Source organism: Crassostrea angulata, chromosome 4 (assembly GCF_025612915.1).
Source record: "Crassostrea angulata isolate pt1a10 chromosome 4, ASM2561291v2, whole genome shotgun sequence".
Lineage (NCBI taxonomy): Eukaryota > Metazoa > Mollusca > Bivalvia > Ostreida > Ostreidae > Magallana > Magallana angulata.
Window position 1 is genome coordinate 6,463,508 of NC_069114.1, and position 22,931 is coordinate 6,486,438.

The following is a 22,931-nucleotide window of genomic DNA, read 5'->3' on the forward strand; positions in this document are numbered from 1 at the left end:
ACGTTCTTTAAAAGTAGTTGTAAACAAATAAGTTAAAGATCCTGATTAAAGAAGTTTGAGCATCAGCTCATTGTCATATATGTGTGATCACGTGGGATATTAGTCAATGGGTCGACTATACTGCCTGAGGGGAGATCGAACTCGTAACATCTACATCGTTATATAACCGACTAAGAATCTAATTTATATCAATCGTTAGAAAGAATGGAGTATCTCCATTTTTGTGACAGATCATAAAATTAAATGAAAGTAATCCCATCTAATATTTATCTTCCATTTTTCCACTTTGTGTGGTTCAGTCGCAGGCGACAACAGGCGGTGATTTGTCTGTCGTTTGATTTGAACGTATTTCATTGCATTGTTTGAACATTTTTATTGCATAAACATATACAATGTACAAATGGTTTGAACACAACTTCTAACAACTTACTAGGTTCTTAAGTTACCATTTCATGGGTAATCATTAATATAAATACATAATATACAAAACGTATTGAACAGGGGTTCCTACACCTTCCAAGCGGTGTTCTTACCTAAATATGTACATTATATATTTGACAACTCTCATTTAAAATACATGTACTGTACATAAAGTAAACAAATTTTATCAAATATCTTGACAGTTGGTTCAAATCCGGTTGGAAAAGCGCGCGCGGCATTCAATTTGTCTGCACCGATTGGTGTGTCATAGGACCGACGACATCCAAAAATAAGCATTCAATCTTTAATTAATTCCTGAGCGTTTGAATGGAGGAGGGTCGATAAAAATTGGGTTGTCTAAACGCGAAGCTAAAAATGTATTTGCTCTATAGAACACGGAGCATGGACCCGTGGAACGCAGAGTCTTTACATGCAACAATCGTAATATTGTGTGTATGGTTTCATTATGGCTGCGCAATGTCACTGTCGACGTTTACTTTTTGTAGCCCATTTGCAGTTTTACTTAGTACATGTATAAAATGTACTGATTCAGCAGTAAAACATTTTGGTGGCATATTTCTGTCCTTACATGCAAGATAAATTTTGTCAACATGCAAGAAAATTATGTCAACATGCAAGATAATTATGTCAACATGCAAGATAATTATGTCGACATGCTTGATAATTATGAATACATGCAAGTTACAAATCTTTAAAGAGAACCTGTTTTTTATATGGGTAAAATTACATACTTATGCCCGCATCTGACATCATAGATGCAAGATGCAACATAATTATGACAATTTGCGACTTGTTTATATTGACATGCGACTTACTTATGTGAACATGCAGGTTAGTTATATTAACATGCAAAAAATTAATGTCAACATGCGAGATAATTATGTTGACATGCGACTTTTTTATGTTAACATGCAAGTTAATTATGTTAACATGCAAGATAGTTATGTCAACATGCGTGATAACTAGTTTAAATGCAAGTTATTGATAAAAACATGCGAGATACATGTAACTTCTATGTTCACATAAATATCTTGAATATTAACATAATTAATTCGCATGTTGACATAATTAAGTCGCATGTCAACATAAATAAGTCGCATGTCAACATAAATAAGTCGCATGTCGTCATAATTATGTTGCATAATGCACCTATGATGTCAGAGTACGGCATTAGTAAGTCATTTTAACAATTAAAAATCAATATCTCCAACAGGATCCGATTTGTAACTTGCGTTTCAACATTATTAATATTGCAGTTTTATTTATCTTGCATGATGACATATTTTTTTTGCTTGTTGACATAATTTATCTTGCATGTAGGGGACAGAAATATGCCACAAACATTTTTAAAGAATCACACAGCCATTTATTGATAACGTTGGTATGGAAAGCCATGGGGGACACCCATTACTTTCCATTTATACAGTCATGTAATTTGTTACGGAGGCTGGATGATCATGATACTGTTATTTTAGCTGAGTCTGCAAACGATTTACAGTTTGCCCTTAATGAATTCTATAGATACTGTGATACGTGGAAACTTACTGTTAATATTTGTAAAACAAAAATTGTTGTATTTTCTAAAGGTCGTCAACCCAAATATGTCTTTTCATATAATGGTTTACCTATTGAAATAGTTAAGGAATTTAATTATCTCGGTGTAATTTTCTCAAGAACAGGCTCATTTTTAAAGCAAAAAAACGGCTATGTGAGCAAGCACAGAAATCAATGTATGGAGTTATAAGGAAGATAAGAACTTTTAATTTACCTATTGAGTGTCAATTAGATTTATTTGATAAAATCGTTGTACCAGTTTTATTGTATGCATGCGAAGTCTGGGGTTATGAAAATATTGAGATTATTGAACGTGTCCATTTAAAATATTTGAAACATATACTTAATCTGAAAAGTTGTACACCTAGTTATATGGTATATGGCGAAACTGGACGATTTCCTCTGTATATAACCATTTTTACTAGAATGATTTCATTCTGGGCCAACATAATCAATAGCAGTGAAAACAAGTTAAGCAAAATCATATATATGTATGTACGTATTCTTTTTGATAAGGGACAAATATTAAATCCATGGCTATGCTCTATAAAAAATGTTTTAGATAAATGTGGGCTTTCAAATTTATGGTGTGATCATGAATCGTACCATTATAACTCCAGTTGGATTAAGACAACTATTAACCAAAGGTTAAGAGATCAATTTTTACAAAAATGGCATAACGATATTCAGGAATCGACTAAGGGTGTTATATATAGAATTTATAAAACAAATTTTGAATGTGAACGCTACTTACTCTTGTTACCCAGTAAATTAAGAAAAATATTAGTTAAGTTTAGAACTACAAATCATCATCTTCCGGTTGAAATAGGAAGGTGGGGTATTGTTGAAAGAAGTAAACGTTATTGTAATTTGTGTAATTGTAACAAAATTGGTGATGAATTTCATGTTATATTAGAATGCAAGGCATTAAGTAAATTTCGAAGTCAGTTTTTAGATACATATTACTGTTCTTCTCCTAACACCAAAAAGTTTTATGAAATCATGTCTTCAGTCGATTATGTCACATTAAGAAAACTGTGTTTCTTTATTTCAAAAATTAATCATATTGTTCGTTCACCCCACTTACTTTCTTGAACTTTACAACTATATTGTATATATGTAAATATGTTTGTTCTTCTTATGTACCTCTTGTACCATTATATGGTGTTGAGTGAAAATAAACTGAACTGAACAAAACTAACCTAGAGATCTACAAAACACTTTATGTTATGATTTGTTAAGCTATTAACTAATAATTAATAAAGAAGTATATGGAGCCGTCATAGCTCGTATAGAGGACATGGCAACCCACGTCGCTTTAAGCAGGTAGGGGACACTTCCATGTTGTGACGTATTGTTTATCGAAATGAACAATAAAAACAAGTGTAATTATTTTAGTAGTTTCTTTCCCATGAATAGTCACCTAACAGCAGTGGGTTCATGGGTTAACTAGGAACCAGTACGTCATGAGTTCGAATCCCGCTGGGGCTTTTACAATTTTTACCTCTCCAAATATATCTAAAAGCTATCTTTTTGTTAAATATTGTAAAATTTGAAAATTCTAAACCGATAAAAGTATTTTAATTATGATATACTTTAATCCACATAAACATCGTCAGATGTCTCATACCACCATACCATCTTAATTAATGCACAAAGATGATCTTTATGGAATTAAACTTCGTATATCATTGTTGCTACATGTAATTAAATTGTCCGGTTTTGTTTTTTGTTCACTCGAGCTTTTCTATATTGTAGTTCGTTTCAAGTATTCGTAAAAATCGTGAATTATGAGTTTGATGTGAACATCTATTTAGTTTTGACTAATTTGTAGAAAAGAGTTCTTAATAAATGAGTAAAACATTTTCATGTTTATACCCTTTACTTTCAATTAACACAAACGGTACATACACTGTACATGTTTAAAGAGAAATATGTATACAGTAACTATTACGATGTATATATAAAAACGAACTGAATTTCCCTCCGCGTTCAGTGCGTTCCATTTTAACATATTCCTCAGGTTTAGCAAAATTAACATCCGCGTTCAGACAATCCTATTGTTATCTACCCTGTCCCTTCAAACGCTCTTATTTCAACAATAAGTTAAGAAAATGACTACACAATTGACGATATTGTAGATTAATGAGTTTGACAGATTTGTATTTTTTTCAAATTGCGTTGAAATGGCAATAAGCAGTTACACTTGTTGCTAAATTATTTGCTTTACAAAATAAATAGACGATTTTGTTGTTTTTGGCAATGATCTAATTAAATATGTATAGATTTTTTTCTTCAGATTTCTCAAACATCTCTCTGGGGATATGTCCTTATCAAATTTTACCCAGTTGGCTGTTTTATCGGTATTATAAATGCTGGAACCGTTGCAAAAAATAGAACTGATTGCGGAAAGTCTAGGATTTACAACGAGGTCTAATGATCTTGACATATGACCTACCAAGTGTCGATGAATTAAGTATTGAGTTTTAAGTTCTCTAAGTAGAAGTATGCATCCAAATAACCCAAGTAATTATTTGCGGAACAACTTCAATATTTAACAGTTCTTATAGTGGCTTTCTAAACAAGGAACTCTTCCAACAAAAACCGTAGCAACGTTGTTTCTTTTAAGCAGACTGGAACCTTAAATACAAGTAATGCCAATCACCCGGAAACCTTTTTCCTATAAAAATGGGAACTCAAAATGTTAATTTACTTTATTTGTGACCCATGTCACATGCCATTTCTTTATGTGGCCCAAACAGAAATGATAATTTCTTGAAATTGTTACTAAAATTTGACATAGATAAGAAATTGATTACTTGAAGAATCAAACAAATTTTTAGTTTGAACCATTATCTAACTATAATTAATTACAGTATGAAGATAAACAAATGTAGTGAATGTAAACGTTATATATAAGTCAAGGTTAAAAACAACCTTGCTTTACTAGTGGCTTTATAAGTCAATACATTATAAACACAAGAGCATAGTATTAATATTGTTACAAAATTAATGTTAGAGTACTAGCTCAAATTATAACGCAAATACAATTAAAATTAAAAGTATTGAAATATTCCAAAAACTTTGCATACAAATAGATTTAAAGCTAATGTTTCATGTAAAAGTAACAAAACTAATGTTGGGGTCACATTTTAAAAAAGTTTAAAAAGTAATTAGTTCAGTCAAGTGATTTTACTTGGGTTAATATACTAGTACCTGTACCAGGCCTCTTTATAAGTGATGGGCCTCGGTTCCTTTGTGGCCTTGCTCCATTGCTGGTAAAGAATTGAGTGTAACTTGTCCATTTACCCTGATGTAGTTAATACATGTAACACAGAGTTTAGTGATAACCACAGGTAACAAGTACAGTCCATTGATTGTTTCTTATAAAATTGTATACACATACTAAAAACACAGTCACTTATTGTACATTTTAAATAGAAAAAGGTAGTTTCTTTATAAAATACATGTAATATAAAGTCACTTGATATCACGTGACACATATAAATAAGTTTACATAATATATATAGACATGGTCTATGTTTGTTTACTTATGTATCATCAGAGAGAACTTTGTTTACATACAAAACAGAAAATTATTAATCATATTTTAACAAATCAAGATTGATGCCTTGCAATGATTAAAAGCATGAAAACTTACTATTTATACAGTTAAACAGTCTGTCTATATCTTGGTAAGTAAGTTAATGTGTGAAACTTTATCAACACACAACATGTTTACATCTGGTATACATCTTATAATGACACACAACGTTAATAGTTTGATTGCATGTTATACATACAGTATGTAATATTTACTTCATACGCTTTGCTTACATCTAATTAACACAGTTAAATGATTTACGTGTAATATTGGATTTTCTTCACTTTACCAGTGAACTCAGCCACAAAGAGGTTTTCTCTGGTGTCCACACATAAACCCCATGGGCGCTTAATATCACAGTTGTCAATGTAGCGGAGGAAGTGTCCGTCCTGATCCAGGATGTGAATACAGCTGTTGTTATTGTCTGCTGTCAGGATCCGACCCTGGCTGTCTGTAGTGATGCCGTGTGGAAGAAAATCTCCCTTGGTAGTAGAGGGATGACCAGTGTAGGTAAATCGGAATTTCCCGGCCTGATTGACCACCACTACTGCACGGGCTCCAAGGTCTGACACACAAATATCTAGGTTCCTGTTCTCATTGATGTATTTATAGTCACCAGATGAATAGAGAGGTTATCCTTTGTCGTCGTACTGAATACTTTGTTTCTCTGTGGAGCCAGAGTAACACACAACCTTTGCTTGTTTATAATCATCACTGTCCATGACAACCAGGAGGTCACCGGAGGAGGTACTACAGACACCACGAGGTTCCCACTCATGAAGTCTGATCACTGTCTTTATCTGTGTATTCTTCACTGTGTTCACAGTTCTATCAATGAAATCAGCATAAATTAGATCTCCACTTCTTGTCACTGCTATGTCCTCTGGACTGATCTCTGGATTGGTTTGAATGGACTTCACTCGTTCCCCTTGGATGTTGAAGAGTTTCATCATGTCATCATCACCACACATCCAGATCTCTGTCTCATTCAGACACGTCACACCCGTTAAACATCTATACCCCGTTTCTATAGCAGTGATTACCTGGGGTACATCCATCGGTGACTGATCTTGGGGTGAGGACTCGGCTCCCTGGGGCAGCATGCTGCAGTTTTGTTGTTTCTTTGTTGTAAAAGATAATGCTGACAGAGAATTAAAATGTTTAATCAGCTGATCTGTGTGGATTTCCTGCGGCCTAACGTTTGATAAGGAAACTTTCAGCTTAGGAGGCAATCTTTTGAATTCAGCATTCATGGATTTGTACTCAGAGACAAGGCAGAAAAAAAACCTATGAAAAGTCAGAGTCAGTTTATATTTATCTATATAGAAGAAATTACAAAACACAAGTAATGGTGTAATTAGATTTTTATTGTTTGGCGTTTTTGGTCGTGGCAATAAAAGCAGCATGGGTCGCCAAGCAGGGCACAACAACAAAGCAGCAAGTACAACAACATGAGCAGCACAAATATTTTTTGCTATTTCGGGTTGACCGCAAACAGCTATAGTTTGAACATTTGAATGTTTATAATATAAGTTCAATATCAGCAGCAATTGTAGTTTGAACATTTGAATGTTTATAGTTAAAATGCAATATGGTAGCAGCAGCAGCAACAAGCACAAAATGAGCAGCAGCATAAATCAATAGCATTTGATTGTTCCGGGTTAACCGCGAACAATATATTTGTTAATTATTTCACAAACTTGTCACATCAGTTGAATGGACGGGCGCACATGCTATTTCAACAAACTAGCCGCATCAGCGAATGGACGGACTCTCATGTTGTTTACACAAACTGGTTACATCAGTTCAATGGACAAATGCAGACGCCATTTACACAAACTTGTCACCAAAGTTGGAGGACAGGCGCATGTTAAGCTTCAAGTTCCACACTTTGATCACTGCACAGTCATTTTGTTTGCCACGACAGTTATACTTCATGCAGCACCAAGATATCAGCATTTACCAATCTGAAAAATATATTGGAAAAACCGAAAGCAGTATCTTTTTTACAATAGGGGAAGGGTGGGTTGGGTAAAACTTAAGTTAAAAAGATTGTAATAATTTTTTGAAAAATTGAGCGAGCTAAACTTTTTGCTACCTTTCAGCCCTGGTTGATTTTGAAAAGGATTTGTATACCGAGCCCGATTCAATATCGAGCCCGAACAAAAAGAACACCGCAATTTCCTCATTAGATAAAGGCATCTATATAACATGCATATAGATGCTATTATCTATATAGAAGAAATTACAAAACACAAGTAATGGTGTAATTAGATTTTTATTGTTTGGCGTTTTTGGTCGTGGCAATAAAAGCAGCATGGGTCGCCAAGCAGGGCAGACCCAACAACAAAGCAGCAAGTACAACAACATGAGCAGCACAAATGTTTTTTGCTATTTCGGGTTGACCGCAAACAGCTATAGTTTGAATATTTGAATGTTTATAATATAAGTTCAATATCAGCAGCAATTGTAGTTTGAACATTTGAATGTTTATAGTTAAAATGCAATATGGTAGCAGCAGCAGCAACAAGCACAAAATGAGCAGCAGCATAAATCAATAGCATTTGATTGTTCCGGGTTAACCGCGAACAATATATTTGTTAATTATTTCACAAACTTGTCACATCAGTTGAATGGACGGGCGCACATGCCACATGACCTTCAACTGAAGGTTTAAGGTCACCCCACAAGGGGAGCCCAATTCAACTGACCTACGACCAAAAACCCATTTATTAAATTTATGATTTTAATGTTTAGGGATAACCTATTTTAGTTTTAAGTTGCATTGTTTGTATGTGAAGTAACTTTTATTGGCGTTCGTCTGGAAATACTGTCCCAAGCCCTTTTCGGAAATATTCAAGGCCCCCCTGAGTGTCACTCAAGAATTTTTTGTTACCCAAAGGATTGAGATGCACATTGTCATTGCCCAAAATCTGGTTGATGTTCCTAATAATATCTGGGTGCCTAATATATGCCCCCCCCCCCAAGTCCTGTATTTGACATGCTGTTGCCCTATTGAAGCGTTTACGAATCCTCTCCATAGCTTGCGTGGCAATATTTGAGACCAAACTAACTTAGTCTTTGGTAGGAGATCAGCTAGGCTGGTTATGCTCTCGGACATGTGTTCTATTAATTCAGCGAGGGGCCAGTCAGGGTCACCTAAATCATTCCCCCCACAATGAATAACAAGAAAGTCAGGGGCTTCCTCTAACCTAGTAAGATACATAACCTTTTTCTTTAGGTCAGTGAACTTTAATCCAGCATACCCTTGCCACCATATTTTTATTCCCAATCTTTCCAACCCCAAGTTAATCCCTCCTGTTCTAAGCATGGCTGCTAGAAAGGCATGTTTAATAATGGAAGACCCCACACACCATACTGCAGAATCTGAAAGCAGAAAGTTTAACAGCAAACTTGTTTAATAGGGCAACGAATGTAGGATTTATAGATTTGTGATTTCCATCTGCCTGCCTCTCTAATAGAATCTGAATGGCAACCTTGCTGATATGCAGCAGTGGCAGCCCCTATCCTAAAAGAATGTGATTTGTATCGATGGCTATGCAGTCCTAGAGCATTAGTGGCTTTATTTAACACTGCTGAGAACTGAAATCTAGTGAGTGGGCTACCATCAGAATGACAGAATACTGGACCATTAATTCGAGGCCTAATGGACAAAAAAGCTAACATATACCTTATTGGACAATGAAAACTGGAAGATTTTTCAATGCAAATAGTTACCCCTCTGCCGTATTGGTCGTTCTTTGATTGCCTGATGGTTAAAAACATGTTGGACTTATCAAGGGAAAAATTGATGTCCGATACATTAATGATAGTAGCTGGACTATTGCCTTTGGAAATTGCTAATTCCCCAACTCTTAAAAAACCAAAAAATGCTAACATATATGCAGCTTGAAAAAGATGAGACTCGTACAAATTAGTACAAACTGAAGGTAACACTTGAACAATTTTGCACAGAATAAAATGGGTAATTGGGAGTCTTGTGTCCTTCTTCACGGATAATCTTTTCATTCCCTCTAACATCTTAACAACCAGAAAATTTCTTGTAACATCATCTAGGTCCCTAGACTTGCATTCAAAACCAATTGCTGACACATATAACCTAGCTGTAGCTGAAGAAAACTCTTTAAGAGATAAATATGCAATAAACTGCACAATGTGTTCTAGTGATGGTGGCCATACCTTTTGAAACTTGTGCTCCAATCTAAATTTTTGAAATGCTGTTAAACCTGTATCATAAGCAAGTTTTGTGTTCTTTGACAATGAAGCCTGAAATAACTTATCTACTTGAAACTGTAAATCATCTGCAGAAAATCTTGTGGAATTGGCTCTGCCTGCTCCTTTGCCTCTGGTGCTAACTGTCTGAATTTTCCCCATTGCTTGCGTGAAATAGAATCAGCGATACAATTATTGCTACTTTCTATATGTTTAGCTTTGAAAATACAATTGTACTGCATAAGCATAAGAACAAGTTCCCTCACTAACTTCATTACCCTCTTAGACTTGGAAGTTTGTTTGTTAACAATGCTTACTAATGCACTATTGTCTATGAAAAACAAAACTTTTTTGCATTCCAAATCCTGACCCCATAACCTAATAGCTAAAACCAAGGGAACTAGTTCCAGGAATGTCATATCCCTAATTATGTCAGATGAATGCCATTTTGGTGGCCATTCAAAGAATGCCCATCTCCCTTGAAAATATGCACCACATCCAAGCTCTGCATTACCTGTACTATCTGTAAACAATTCTAAAACATCCAAGCTGATCCATTCTCTGGATGGAAAATATGAAATGCCATTAAATTTCTCCAAAAATATAGCCCACATGTGTAAATCATCCTTCAACTCTGACAATAACCTAATATGATGATGAGCCTCAGAGGCCCCACTCATTGCATCATAGAATCTGCGATTAAATGCCCTACTTGACCTGATTGCTTTGCCAAAAAAATTGAACATTCCTACTAATGATTCCAATTCTTTCAATAAAACTGATTTCCTGGACAAAAATTCCTGCACATACTGTTTCAAAATTTCTACTTTTGGAATTTTTATGAGCATATTGACTGTGTCAATTTCTAACCCTAAATATGTAAGCACAGAAACAGGACCCAAAGTTTTGTCCTCTGCTAATGGAATATTAAGCTCTGTACAAATATTATCAAATTCTGACATAAGTTTTTCACAGTTGTAAGTCCCTATCTTTCCTGCAAAGATAAAGTCATCCAAATAGTGATCTAATGTTTCTAACCCTGAGCGTTTTTGAGTAAGCCATTGCAAAAAATTAGCAAATGTTTCCCATATCTTACAGCTTATTGAACACCCCATTGGCAAACACTTGTCTACATAATATAAGGAGTCAATTGAAAAACCTAACAATTCGAAGTCACTTGGATGAACAGGGATTAACCTAAATGCACTTTTCACATCTACCTTTCCCAGTAATGCCCCTTTTCCTAGGGAAGATATCATGTCCACAACATTGTCAAATGAAGAATAATGCACAGAACACACTTCTGGGTCAATAAAATAATTAATACTTTCATATTTAGGATAGGAAAGGTGCATAATCATACGCCACCCCCCATCAGCTTTAGGTACTACTCCTACAGGTGAAATATGGAGATTAGATATTGGCCTTTCTTGAAAAGGGCCCATGATTCTACCCATACTTATTTCTTTTCCTACTTTATCCATTAAGTGTTCATAATGTTCAGAGGCTGACCTTAAATTTTTGGACATGTTATGTATCCTAGGCCCATTGTACTGTAAATGAAATCCCTCAGTAAATCCCCGTTTTAATTCCAGTGCTGATTCTTTCCTAGGATAGGCATCAAGACAAGTAATCAAACTGTTGATTTTAATTGGGGTTTTTCCCATATCCCATAGTTCTGGTGGAATATGCGTTATGATAGGTAGTGGTGGGCCAGTTATGCCTTGGGGTGTTGCCCCTGGGGACCCGAGGCTGTGGTGTTCGGGGACGAAAACGAATGGGGCAAATGCTTGATGGTTAACTAACTTAGGAATTGCCTGGTTGTTAAACCTTATGTTGTTGACCCGAGTTTGAGACTGAGGGTAGGATAGTGCAAGCGGGCATTGGGATACTGGGTGGTTACCGTGGCACCTGATGCATGAATGGTGATAAACACAAACTGGACGAATACAATATCCCTTGTAATTGTAATCAAAACATATGTTGGCAGACTGCTGGGAAACAGTGGAAGCAATTTGCAATGAGCTAGATGGAGACATGTAAATAAGCCAAAGTTCGCTGTCTACCTTTCCCCATGGAATTGAGGGATCCATGCTACGCCTTAGGCGGAATTGTTCATCGTAGCTTTTAAACCCCAGACCCCCTACTCTTACTGCCCCCAATCTAACATCATGCAAATATTTGAATAAACCTTGAACTGAATCAATGTGGGCTGATGAATAAATACTGCTATATATCATGAACGCATCTGTCCACTTTTCAATACTGTCAATTTTGACCGAGGGTTTACTTGTTTCTCTCGTCATCAGTTCCCCCTTTTCATTGATATAGGTAGACTTTTCTGTAGGTATTACATTCGTATTACTCAACAGCAAGCAAGGTCTACATAAGCTGAACTAATAATTTTGGCCTTAATATTTTGAGAAACATTAATTGCTATTTGGTACATAGTGCTTGCTAACAATTGGGGCATTTCAGGCGTACCTTGCCATGTGCTTGCACTAGTTGTCGGGTTTTCAATCCCTGTGCTAGTCGCTGCCTGCTGGTGCTCATCGACAGCAGTCGGAGGCACTTGTGTGACCTGTATGGCACTGAGGGTAGGCTGTTGGAAATCTAGTTGACTCTCCGCTCTTCTCTTTCTCGAGTCCAGGCTTGACGGACCTCCGCCGGCGCCGGAGCACGTGGCTCCTTTGTCCTTGTTCCCTTTTGGTTTTCCTCGTGGCATATCGAATGCATGAAAGCAATTTAAAGAAAATGGTTCAAGTATTTTTATCGCATGATTTAATGTACTTAATTTCAAGAATTTAGCAAAAGGGGGATTTTATTAAAAATAAATTGTCTACAATTCAATCCATTAAAATCCGAAGCAAATTACCGTTAAACATTAACATCAATGCTTAAAATCTTTTTCAAAATACTGTGGTATTTACGTCGGGCTCGGTGCCACTTAACAATAGAACTCAATTAAACTGAACACTAATCAGCGCCTTTATTCCCTTGTCCTGGAGACGTTCACACGTATTTCTAGGATTGAGGACCTGGGCCATCTACTGCTGACCATTTAGTAAGCTTTAGTACAGATATATATAGTCACAAATATAACATTGGCGACGAGGATAAAAATTAGGTCACTGAAATTTACATTATTTACTTTAGTTACGTATTTTCCCGTACTTTCCCATTTTGGCGCTAAATTCAAAAATACAACACAAAGATCGTTTTTTTTTTCTCGTTCTTTATTAGGATTTTTTCGTTTATTAAATATAGTTTGACGGTTGTTTACACAACAAGTTAAACTAATCATTTCATTTTTCTTTTTGGTCCCTCAATTTTTTTTTCCCTCTTTTATGTTTTCAAAGTTCTGTGTTCTTTAACAATGGGCACAATACATCTCCAAACTGCTTCAGAATTTGAATTATCGAAATTACCGATAACTCACCATGACGTTGACGACATCATTAAGGTTAGAAAAAATTGTGCAACAGTTGAACCTAATGTGTTAGGTAAATACACAAACATCCCAAAAAGGAAATGGTTAGAGTGGGAGAGAAATGGATTAGTTTCTTTTGATTCAGGGGATTTATTAGATTCAGATAGTCAGGGTGACAGGTGTGAGAAAGCACTGAATGTGAAATTAGAGAGACAAGTGGCAGAACTTCAGCTAGAGAGAGAGAGAAGATTGAAAGCAGAGCACGAGTTAGAAGAACATTTGAAACAAAAGAAACTGTTAGATGCAATTCCATCAGATGGAATTTACACCCCAAGATTAGGCACATTCAAAGACAAAATTGCATCAACACAACAAATGGATCATGCAAATACAAGGGGAAGAAAAATTATAGACACACAAGACATTATAGTTCTTCAGATTCAGATCAATCATCCTCAAGGTCTTCATCTAGCAGTATTAGTTCACACAATGACATGCGTGAACACAAACACAGAAGACACAAACACAAAAGTCGCAGCCCAACATCAAAAATGAGTACATTTAGTGGGGATGGAAAAATTAGTTGGGACACCTTTATCACACAATTTGAGAGATTGGCCGAGAGGCATGAATGGGGAAAGAGGAAAAAATCAGACAAATTATTGAGTTGTTTAGAGGGGTTGGCATTAGAATATGTGTGTAAACTAAAGTTAGATAAGTATAGAGACATCAAAAAAGAAATGAGCAGAAGATTCAACACCAAAGACAATCCGATTTCTGCCAGAAGGAAACTTCAGTACATCAGACAACATGAGGATGAAAGGTTACAAGAGTTTGCACAGAGGGTTCACTTTATCACAATCGATGGATATAGTGAATCGGGTAGAAAAGCAATAGACCAAATTTCTACAGAAAGTTTTTTGAGGGGTTGTAGAGATAAAGAGGCCGCTAGGTCGGTGATGGAAAAAAATCCAAAAAATATTCATGAAGCTTTAGACCTAATTAAAGCATCAATCGCAAATCAACAGGCAGTGTACGGTAGTAGCAAGGCATACTATCATAGACAAGTCTCTTTTGCCCCATCAGAACAACACACCGACACTGATCATGGTGAAAACAAATTTTCAATTCAACAGAAAAAAATTGAACAGTTAGAAGAAAAAATTACAAAATTAACAGATATGGTGTTTTGCATGAAACAAACAATAGATGAAAGGTTGCCAGTGAATAGGTTTCCAAACAATACACAGCAATTTCAATCAAGGCCCAGATCACCTAGTCCATACAGATTCTATGACAGGCAAAACGCACAGAACACTAAACCATATCAATCTTTCAGCAGGTCTTTGTCTCCTCTCAGATCAAATCCACGATCTCCTGCTGGTAGTCCGTTTAGATCAACTACTAACAAACCTCAGGGCCCTACAAACTCTCCAATATTGGTACAAGATTTAAACTCTGTCCAACCAGCCTAGCTGACCGTAGACTGGTTACCGAAGACATAGGTCAGGATCCTAGAATTAACCTTAACGAAAACTCTAAAGGTTTAACCTTGGAGATTCCTATTGTTGTTCAGGGTCACCAAACTACAGCAGTTGTTGACACAGCAGCTATGATGACCTTGGTCAACAAGAAGGTCTTTCCAGGTAACAACTCTTTTGATATTACACCACAAGAGATTTCTTTGAAGGGTTTAGGACAGCAAAATGTTACTGGGCAGCTATTCAAAAATGTTGAGTGTCAAATAGGATTGCATTCTTATACACTAGATATGTGTGTAGTTGACATGAAAGATTCTGTAATTCTAGGGTTAGATTTTCTTAAAGCCCACAAGTGTATTGTTGATCTTAGGAGAAATTTAGTAGAAATTGGAAATGACAAAATAACAGCGAGTCTCAAACACATGACTAAAGAATCTGTTACAATATCAAGGGTCACAGTTCAGAGCAAAAGTATTATTCCAGCAAATTCTGTAGGTTTTGTCAGTTGCTCTTTAAAAACCCCTATAGATACCAAGTACATAGTAGAACCTTTAGAATCATCCAATTTTTTATGCTCATCAGTTCTTGGTCAGGGAGACACTGTGAAACTCAAAGTTGTAAATGACTCAAACAAAAGTGTTAAATTCAAGGTAGGACAACACGTTGGAAATGCAGAATCAGTAGAAATACAGTTAAATCAGTTAGATTCTGACATTCCCATTAACAAAGTATCTGTTGAAAACAATGCACCATCAAATCAAACACTTCCTAATCATTTACAAGAACTTTATGACAGGTCCAGTGAGGGGTTGGATCAAGATGAGTCTCAGATGCTATTTCAATTGTTATCAGATTTTTCAGACATTTTTTCTACTGGCGAAATGGATCTGGGTTGTTTGAAAGGTGTTAAACATCATATAAACACAGGGAATGCAACCCCAGTAAAACAAAAGTTCAGGAGAACACCATTGGGTTTTCAAGACCAAGAAAAAGAACACTTACAAAAACTAGTAGACACAGGGGTTATAACACCATCATCATCTGAATGGGCCTCTGCTCCAGTTTTAGTTAAGAAAAAAGATGGCAGTGTTAGATATTGTATAGACTTTAGAGATTTGAATTCCAGAACTGTCAAAGACTGCTATCCCCTACCCCTTATTGCTGACTGTATGGATGTTTTGTATGGCACAACATTTTTTAGCACATTAGATCTAGCTATGGGGTATTATCAAATAGAAATAGATGAGAACAGTAGAAATAAAACTGCATTTTTGACAAAGTATGGGTTGTTTGAGCACCAGAGAATGGCTTTTGGTTTGTGCAATGCCCCAGCAACATTTCAGAGGGCTATGGGTTTAGTTCTGAGAGGTATGGACTGGGAAGAACTATTAGTGTACTTGGATGACATTATTGTATTAGGCAAAACATTTTCAGAATCTTTGGAAAACCTTCGAAAAGCATTTCAGAGATTTAGAGAATACAATCTTAAATTAAAGCCAAAAAAGTGTTGTCTTTTTCGAAGAGAAGTAGAATTTCTCGGGAGAATTATCAATTCCGAAGGTGTACACATTTCCCCAGATAAGATCGAAACTATTAAGAACTGGCCCATTCCCCAAGACAAAAAACAGGTTCAAGCTTTTCTGGGTTTTGCAAATTATCACAGGGACCACATTAAAGGCTTTGCAAACATTGCAATACCCCTGTATGATTTACTTCAAAAGAAGACCAAATTTGTATGGGCCCAAGAACAACAATGTGCTTTTGACTGTTTAAAACAAACCCTCATCAATCCAGAGTGTCTTAAATTTCCATCTCCAGACGGTACTTTTCTACTGGATACTGATGCTTCAAATCATTCTATTGGGGCTGTTTTATATCAGATCAATAATGGTAAAGAAGAAGTCATTAGCTATGCTAGTCACGCCCTTCTTAAAGAACAGAGAAAATATTGTACCACAAGAAAAGAGTTGTTAGCCGTGGTCAAATTTTGTAGACATTTTCGCCATTATCTATTAGGAAAACCATTTTTGATTAGGACAGATCATCACAGTCTCACTTGGCTGATGAGATTTAGACATATAGAGGGTCAATTAGCAAGGTGGCTAGAAGAACTATCTTCCTATGATTTTCAGATTAAACACCGGTCTGGATCTTCTCATGTAAATGCAGATGCCCTCTCTAGAATTCCAGAAACTCTTTCAGAGTGTGCATGTTATGATGCTGGAAATTCTCCAGAAAATCTTCCTTGTCTGGGTTGTCCCTATTGTACACGGGCTCACCACCAATGGTCTAGGTTTCAGCTTGATGTTGACGATGTAATCCCTCTTTCCATTAAGTCTGAACATAATAAAACACCTACAATATTAACAACGCAGTTAAATTCAAACAATCAACAACAACAACAACAACAACATGTAGGTTGTAATTGGTGTGACACTTTTCAAAATTTAGCTCAACTTCAGAAAGATGATGCAAATATTGAACCAGTTATTCATTGGCTTAAAAATCAAGTAGAACCAGCTGATCTTGAAATCAGGTTAACAAGCCCCGAAACAAAAGCTTTGTGGTTGTGCAAAGATAGGCTTCTCATTCAAGACAATGTTTTACATTACATTACGAATGGCTGAAACACCCCGATACAATTCTATGTCTTGTAGTTCCAACATCTCTAAGACAAGAAGTGCTGAATCTTTGTCATGATGTTAAATCTGCAGGTCATTTAGGCATTGAAAAAACATTAGCAAATTTAAAATCAGCTGCTTACTGGCCAAATATGACCGTAGAATGTTATGATTATGTAAAATCTTGCTCAGTATGCAACATAAATAAAAAACCTACTAAAACTGCTAGGGCTCCTTTGAAATCTTTTCAGGCAGGGTATCCCATGGAAAGAGTACATCTTGACATCTTAGGTCCATTTCCTCCTAGCGAATCTGGAAACATATATGTTTTGGTAATAGTAGATCAGTTTTCCAAATGGATTGAGTTAGTTCCTATTCCAGAGCAAAATGCAGAGCAAATTGCAAAAATGTTCTTAGAACACCTAATTGTTACTTTTGGTTGTCCACTAGAAATTTTTACTGATCAGGGTAGGCAATTTGAATCAAAATTGTTCAAATCATTGTGTGAGACATTAGAAATTGTAAAGAAGAGAACAACTCCATATCACCCTAGTTCTAATGGGCAAGTTGAAAGGTATAATAGGACTATTGTTCAAATGATTCGCTGTTTTATAGAGAATAAAGACAGACAGTGGGACAAATATCTTCCTCTTTTAGCCATGGCTCTTCGAGCAACTATACATAAACAAACAGGCTTTACCCCAAATCGGTTGATGTTAGGTAGAGAGGTGATACGTCCTTTGAACATTATGACGGGTGCTCACGATCAGATTTTGAAAACTGCTGAACCATCCTGTTGGGTACAAGAATTGGAAAAACATCTGTCTGAAGCTCATGAAATATGTAGAGCAAATCTCAAGTCTGCCCAACTTCGGCAAAAGAAAAATTATGATTTAAGAGTTTTAGAAAACAGTTATCAGATTGGTGATGTAGTTTTACTGTTTAATTCTGCCACCAAAGTTGGACAGTCAAGCAAATTGAAATCCCCATGGAAAGGACCTTATTTGGTAGTAGATTCAAAACCCCCTCTATATACTATTCAAAATAAAAAAGGAAAGCAAACTGTACACCATGATAGAATCAAAATTTCAAAAGGCCCCATTCCATTTGCTCTAAGACAGATGCGTAACCAATTATTTCTTCCCAATGAAGAACAGGATGAGGTTGCCATTGATTGCTCAAGCAATAACATTCCTGGCACTTCTATAGATAATGCATCCCTCATTTCGGTACCCTGCAAAACATATGACACTTCAGATAAAGCACCAGGGGTATACCAAACAAGAAGGGGGAGAAATGTCAGAGTGCCAGGATACTTGAAAGATTATTGTAGTTAAATCTTTTATTATTGTATTTTTTATGCTGATAAGTACTTTTAAGCAAGACTGGTTTGTTATGAATATTATGTAGATATTTGATAAGGTTGAAATCTTAAAATCTGTTGAAAGAAGTTTACACTTTATTCACAGATTTAAGCATTTCTGAATATGTAAATACATGTATATATTTTGAGAAATAATAATTTTGGACAGTGATCTGTTGACTACAGCATAAAGTATTCAACAGATATATTTTTTCCCATTATTACCGGTATAAAGATTACTTTTCTTGCGTATACAGATCTCAACATCATAATGGCTTCCACTGAGGGTCTTCTTGATCTCGTGTTTGATGAGATGAATTTTAAGCCTGATTACAGTCCGGATTCTGATGATGAAGAAAAGGAAAATGTGCCAGTTGTAAACATTTCTAAAAAGAAAAAGAAACAATGTACTTTATGCAAATTTCAAGCTTCTGTTATGAAGAGACACATTATCTTAATGCATTTACCTTGGTTTCTTTACCCGCTCACTGCATGTTGGGATTGTCAAGTACAACTTTCCACACCTTGTAAGCTTTTTCAGGAGCATATTAATGTTCACACAGTCAATCAAAAACATTTTGATAATGAACAATTTTTGAAATGGTGTTTCCTTATACTAGGGTTTCTGCACACAATTTCTAAATTCCTTGAGGTTCCATTTGGCAGTTTACTCTCTTTCGTACAGCAAAAGAAAGAACTGCATTCTTCACCAAGTAAAGAACCATCATTTACCTATGTTGAAACCTGTCTCTTCCAAGAATTTTGCAAAACAGTAGGTTATCAAGATATTCCAACTTCTTTTACTGTTAACCCTCCAAACCACATTATTTCCTTATTACACTGGAAGTTGATTAGCAATATTCTAAAATTGTTCAGCAAAGATCAGCAATCAAAACTTTCATTAGTAAAATCAATGACAGATATATCTGGGAAAGAGTTCAAAGAAATCCCCTCAAGCATATCTATTACAGATGTAGTAGTGGACTCCCATTTTCATCTTGATCAGTTGTGCAAGAGAAACCATGTATTGAATTTTCAAGTTTTGGCTGATTATTTTCACAAAAGCATTCATGTTTTAGATTTTGTTATAGCAAACTATGTTTTTCCCTTTTCTTGGAAGTTGTGGCAACAAAGCAGCAAGTACAACAACATGAGCAGCACAAATATTTTTTGCTATAAAAAATATTAATACCTTTCAAACAACCCAGATCCATTTCGCCAGTAGAAAAAATGTCTGAAAAATCTGATAACAATCATTTATAAATGAAGCTATAGATACATACTAATTTAAATCTGTCTATCTCTCGATACTACTCGTATGAACGGCATAAAAATGATACTAAGATGTGTAAACATCATAGTATATTGGAGGCATAAAATCAAGAGATATAAAAACATACAGGTAAATAAATATTCTGTACTTTATACATTGTAAACTTCCCTAGCATTTTTGTTACAGATTTTGATAAGAACGGTTGGCGGAATGTTCAAAATCTTCGATACTTGTGTAGCCAAAGATGAAATATACCAAGGCCCATGGGGAGATAAATACGGACTATCTGATTCCAAAAGAAGTTTGTTCAAGGGAATTTTCTTCAAAGTATTAGCAGTTAAATGTTTAGAAGTAATGCCAAACTTTACATTTGGCAATTTATCAATCCATAGGGTCAGTTCTTCGATGGTTCCTGAAAAACAGTGGCGATGAATTTGTAGTTGCAGAGCATCAGAATCTATAAGAACATTCAAAGCAATATTGGCTGTGATAACAATACCTGATGTGATTTATTTTGACAATATTAAAACTTAAGTTAAAAAGATTGTAATAATTTTTTGAAAAATTGATCGAGCTAAACTTTTTGCTACCTTTCAGCCCTGGTTGATTTTGAAAAGGATTTGTATACCGAGCCCGATTTAATATCGAGCCCGAACAAAAAGAACACCGCAATTTCCTCATTAGATAAAGGCATCTATATAACATGCATATAGATGCTATTATGATGTACATATGTATTATTTTGGTATGATTAACATATCTATTAATATAAAGGATGTAGAGGTTCCATTTCATGCCTGAACTCTACATTTTTGGTTTTTTCACTGAATTTAGAATAAGGTAAATTATCTAACAGGTAAAAATCATTACTCCAAATGATTTAATGATTGATAAGAATAAACAATAAGAAATTCAGTGGGTTATCAAACTTACCTAGCTAATGTTATTACAGTTTTTCCTCCGTAGGTAAACTACAAAGCTTTACAATCCAACATGGACGGCTTCAGGTGTTTATTGTTATTGGTCAGTTGCTACCTGTGCAATACCATTTGATTGATTTAAATGCCAGGTACAAACTTGTGCATGGTTTTACAGTTTTGCATAAGTCTAGATCTAGGTCACTCATGGGGGGGGGGGGGGGGTAAAATTTTAGATTATTCATTTTGTTTTTCAAAAAAGAAATCGTTTTTCATGATTTAAGATCCTCCTATTCCTATTTTTCCTATAAAAACAGGTGTGGTGTAATGGTGCACACATTGTGGGTTCAAATCCCATCATCAGCATCCAAATGTAGAGAAAACAAATACATGTGCTATAAGTGGATATGTAGATCTAGAAAAAAAAAGAAATATATAGTAAAGACTAAGCGCAGTCTTATACGTGTTATTCGAGCAAGCGAGTCCCTATCACTAATTATTAGAATATAGACTAGCAATACAAACATTACATAGGTTTGTTTTATCAATTCGTATATGGCATATCGAAGCATACTTTTAGAGAAAACTGTGTCGCTCACAGTAAACAAATTGCTATCTCTAAAACCCCTGTCACACCGGAACTGGGTCCTCACAGTGATCCCGCTGCGTTTTTAAATCATGTAAAACGCCAAGGAAAAAGCCCTCTCACAACAAGCTGTGTCCCCACGGCGTGTTCACGGTGTGTTCAAGGCGTTGTGAAATTCATGGAATCGCCGTAGGATCGCAAGGAAAGTTCTAAAAAAAATGTCCAGTTTTATTTGAAATTTTACAAGTGGAGATGTAACGGCGTCCTGACGGCGACCGAAGCGTTTTACGGAGCTCCCACGGCGTGTAACTGCGTTTCCACGGAGTTCTACTTGGCGATTAACTGCGCTCTCGTCGAGTCTCCGCCGAGCGCTCATGACGTGCTAAGAGTTTTTACCGCGCGACCGCGGCTTGTTCTGCGTGCACAAGACGTTTTTTACTTCTTGGTAGGTAAATATTAATTTGTACAATTGCATGGTAAACAAACTAGAATTTACAACTAGTAAATGATAAAAAAATTGTTTTGATTTTATGAAAAGGTGTATTGTAATTGAAACATAACTACATGTAACTGTAAACAATTTGTGAAGAACTAGGATTAAACTCTTAGTAGTCAGATTCGTTATTAGTTGTTAGAAAACATAGAAAAGATGTGAAAACATAAGAACCAAATGGCATGGATTCCATCTACGTCCATTGAAAGGTCTATTGGCAAATGCTACTTTTTACATAATCATCTTCATCCAGTTTGATAATTATTACATCGCTTGCTATTGTACAAGAGCCATTGTTCGAGTTTTCTTGGTCTTAATGACAACGCACTTTAATGCCGTGGGAGCGCGGTATAAACGCAGAAGAAACGCCATGAGAGCGCGATGAACGCAGCAACAGCTGTTTGGGGTCGCCGTGTGAACGCAGCCAAACAAAAAACAACTTGTTCAAACGCTGTGGATGTGCAGTGAGAGCGCAGTGAGATTGAGAGCGCGATAGAAACGCAGTGAGATCCCAGAGGACTCCGCGAGGTCTCCGTGCAAGCGCAATTGACTTATCACTGCGTCTACACTGCGATTAGCTGCGTTCATTGAGCGCGCCGACGGAGCTGTCTTGGCGCTTTTTGAGATCTTACGGCGCTGTCACGTATTAATGTTTTCCTCCCCCCTACAGAGGTTACATATTGACACGCGGATCCAGCAGTTGTTTACTTAGTAGGTAGGCGAGTTTTGCTTTACCATATAAATTCAAATAAATCCTACAGCGCCGTAACAACGCAACGGCATCTTCGTCCGTCGCGATGGAATCGCCAAGAACATTTTAGAACGCCATGCGACGGCGCGCACTTTGAATATGCACAAAGTACGCGCCATGTCTCTGTGTTCTGATTAACACGCCGTAGAAGTGTAGTGAGGTCGCCGTGACACCGTAACACAGA

The 22,931-nt window shown here is 36.0% G+C and overlaps 1 protein-coding gene and 1 pseudogene across 3 annotated transcripts; both read right to left on the reverse strand.

Moving 5' to 3' along the window:
• Window positions 1-4,693: 4,693 nt before the first annotated feature.
• LOC128179660 (uncharacterized) lies at window positions 4,694-21,028 on the reverse strand (annotated as a pseudogene).
• On the reverse strand, window positions 8,322-12,744 carry LOC128179650 (uncharacterized). 3 transcript variants are annotated; one of them, XM_052847162.1, is made up of 2 exons: window positions 12,317-12,744; window positions 8,322-8,986 (listed from the first exon to the last, which is right to left on the reverse strand). In XM_052847162.1, exons 1-2 carry the CDS (start codon window positions 12,555-12,557, stop codon window positions 8,478-8,480), a joined length of 750 nt encoding a protein of 249 aa, XP_052703122.1. In that variant the 5' UTR covers window positions 12,558-12,744; the 3' UTR covers window positions 8,322-8,477. The 3 variants fall into 3 exon arrangements, with proteins under 3 accessions (XP_052703122.1, XP_052703119.1, XP_052703121.1); XM_052847159.1 differs by lacking the exon at window positions 12,317-12,744 and adding an exon at window positions 9,905-12,047; XM_052847161.1 differs by lacking the exon at window positions 12,317-12,744 and adding an exon at window positions 10,958-12,047 and having other exon boundaries at window positions 8,323-8,429.
• Window positions 21,029-22,931: the final 1,903 nt, after the last annotated feature.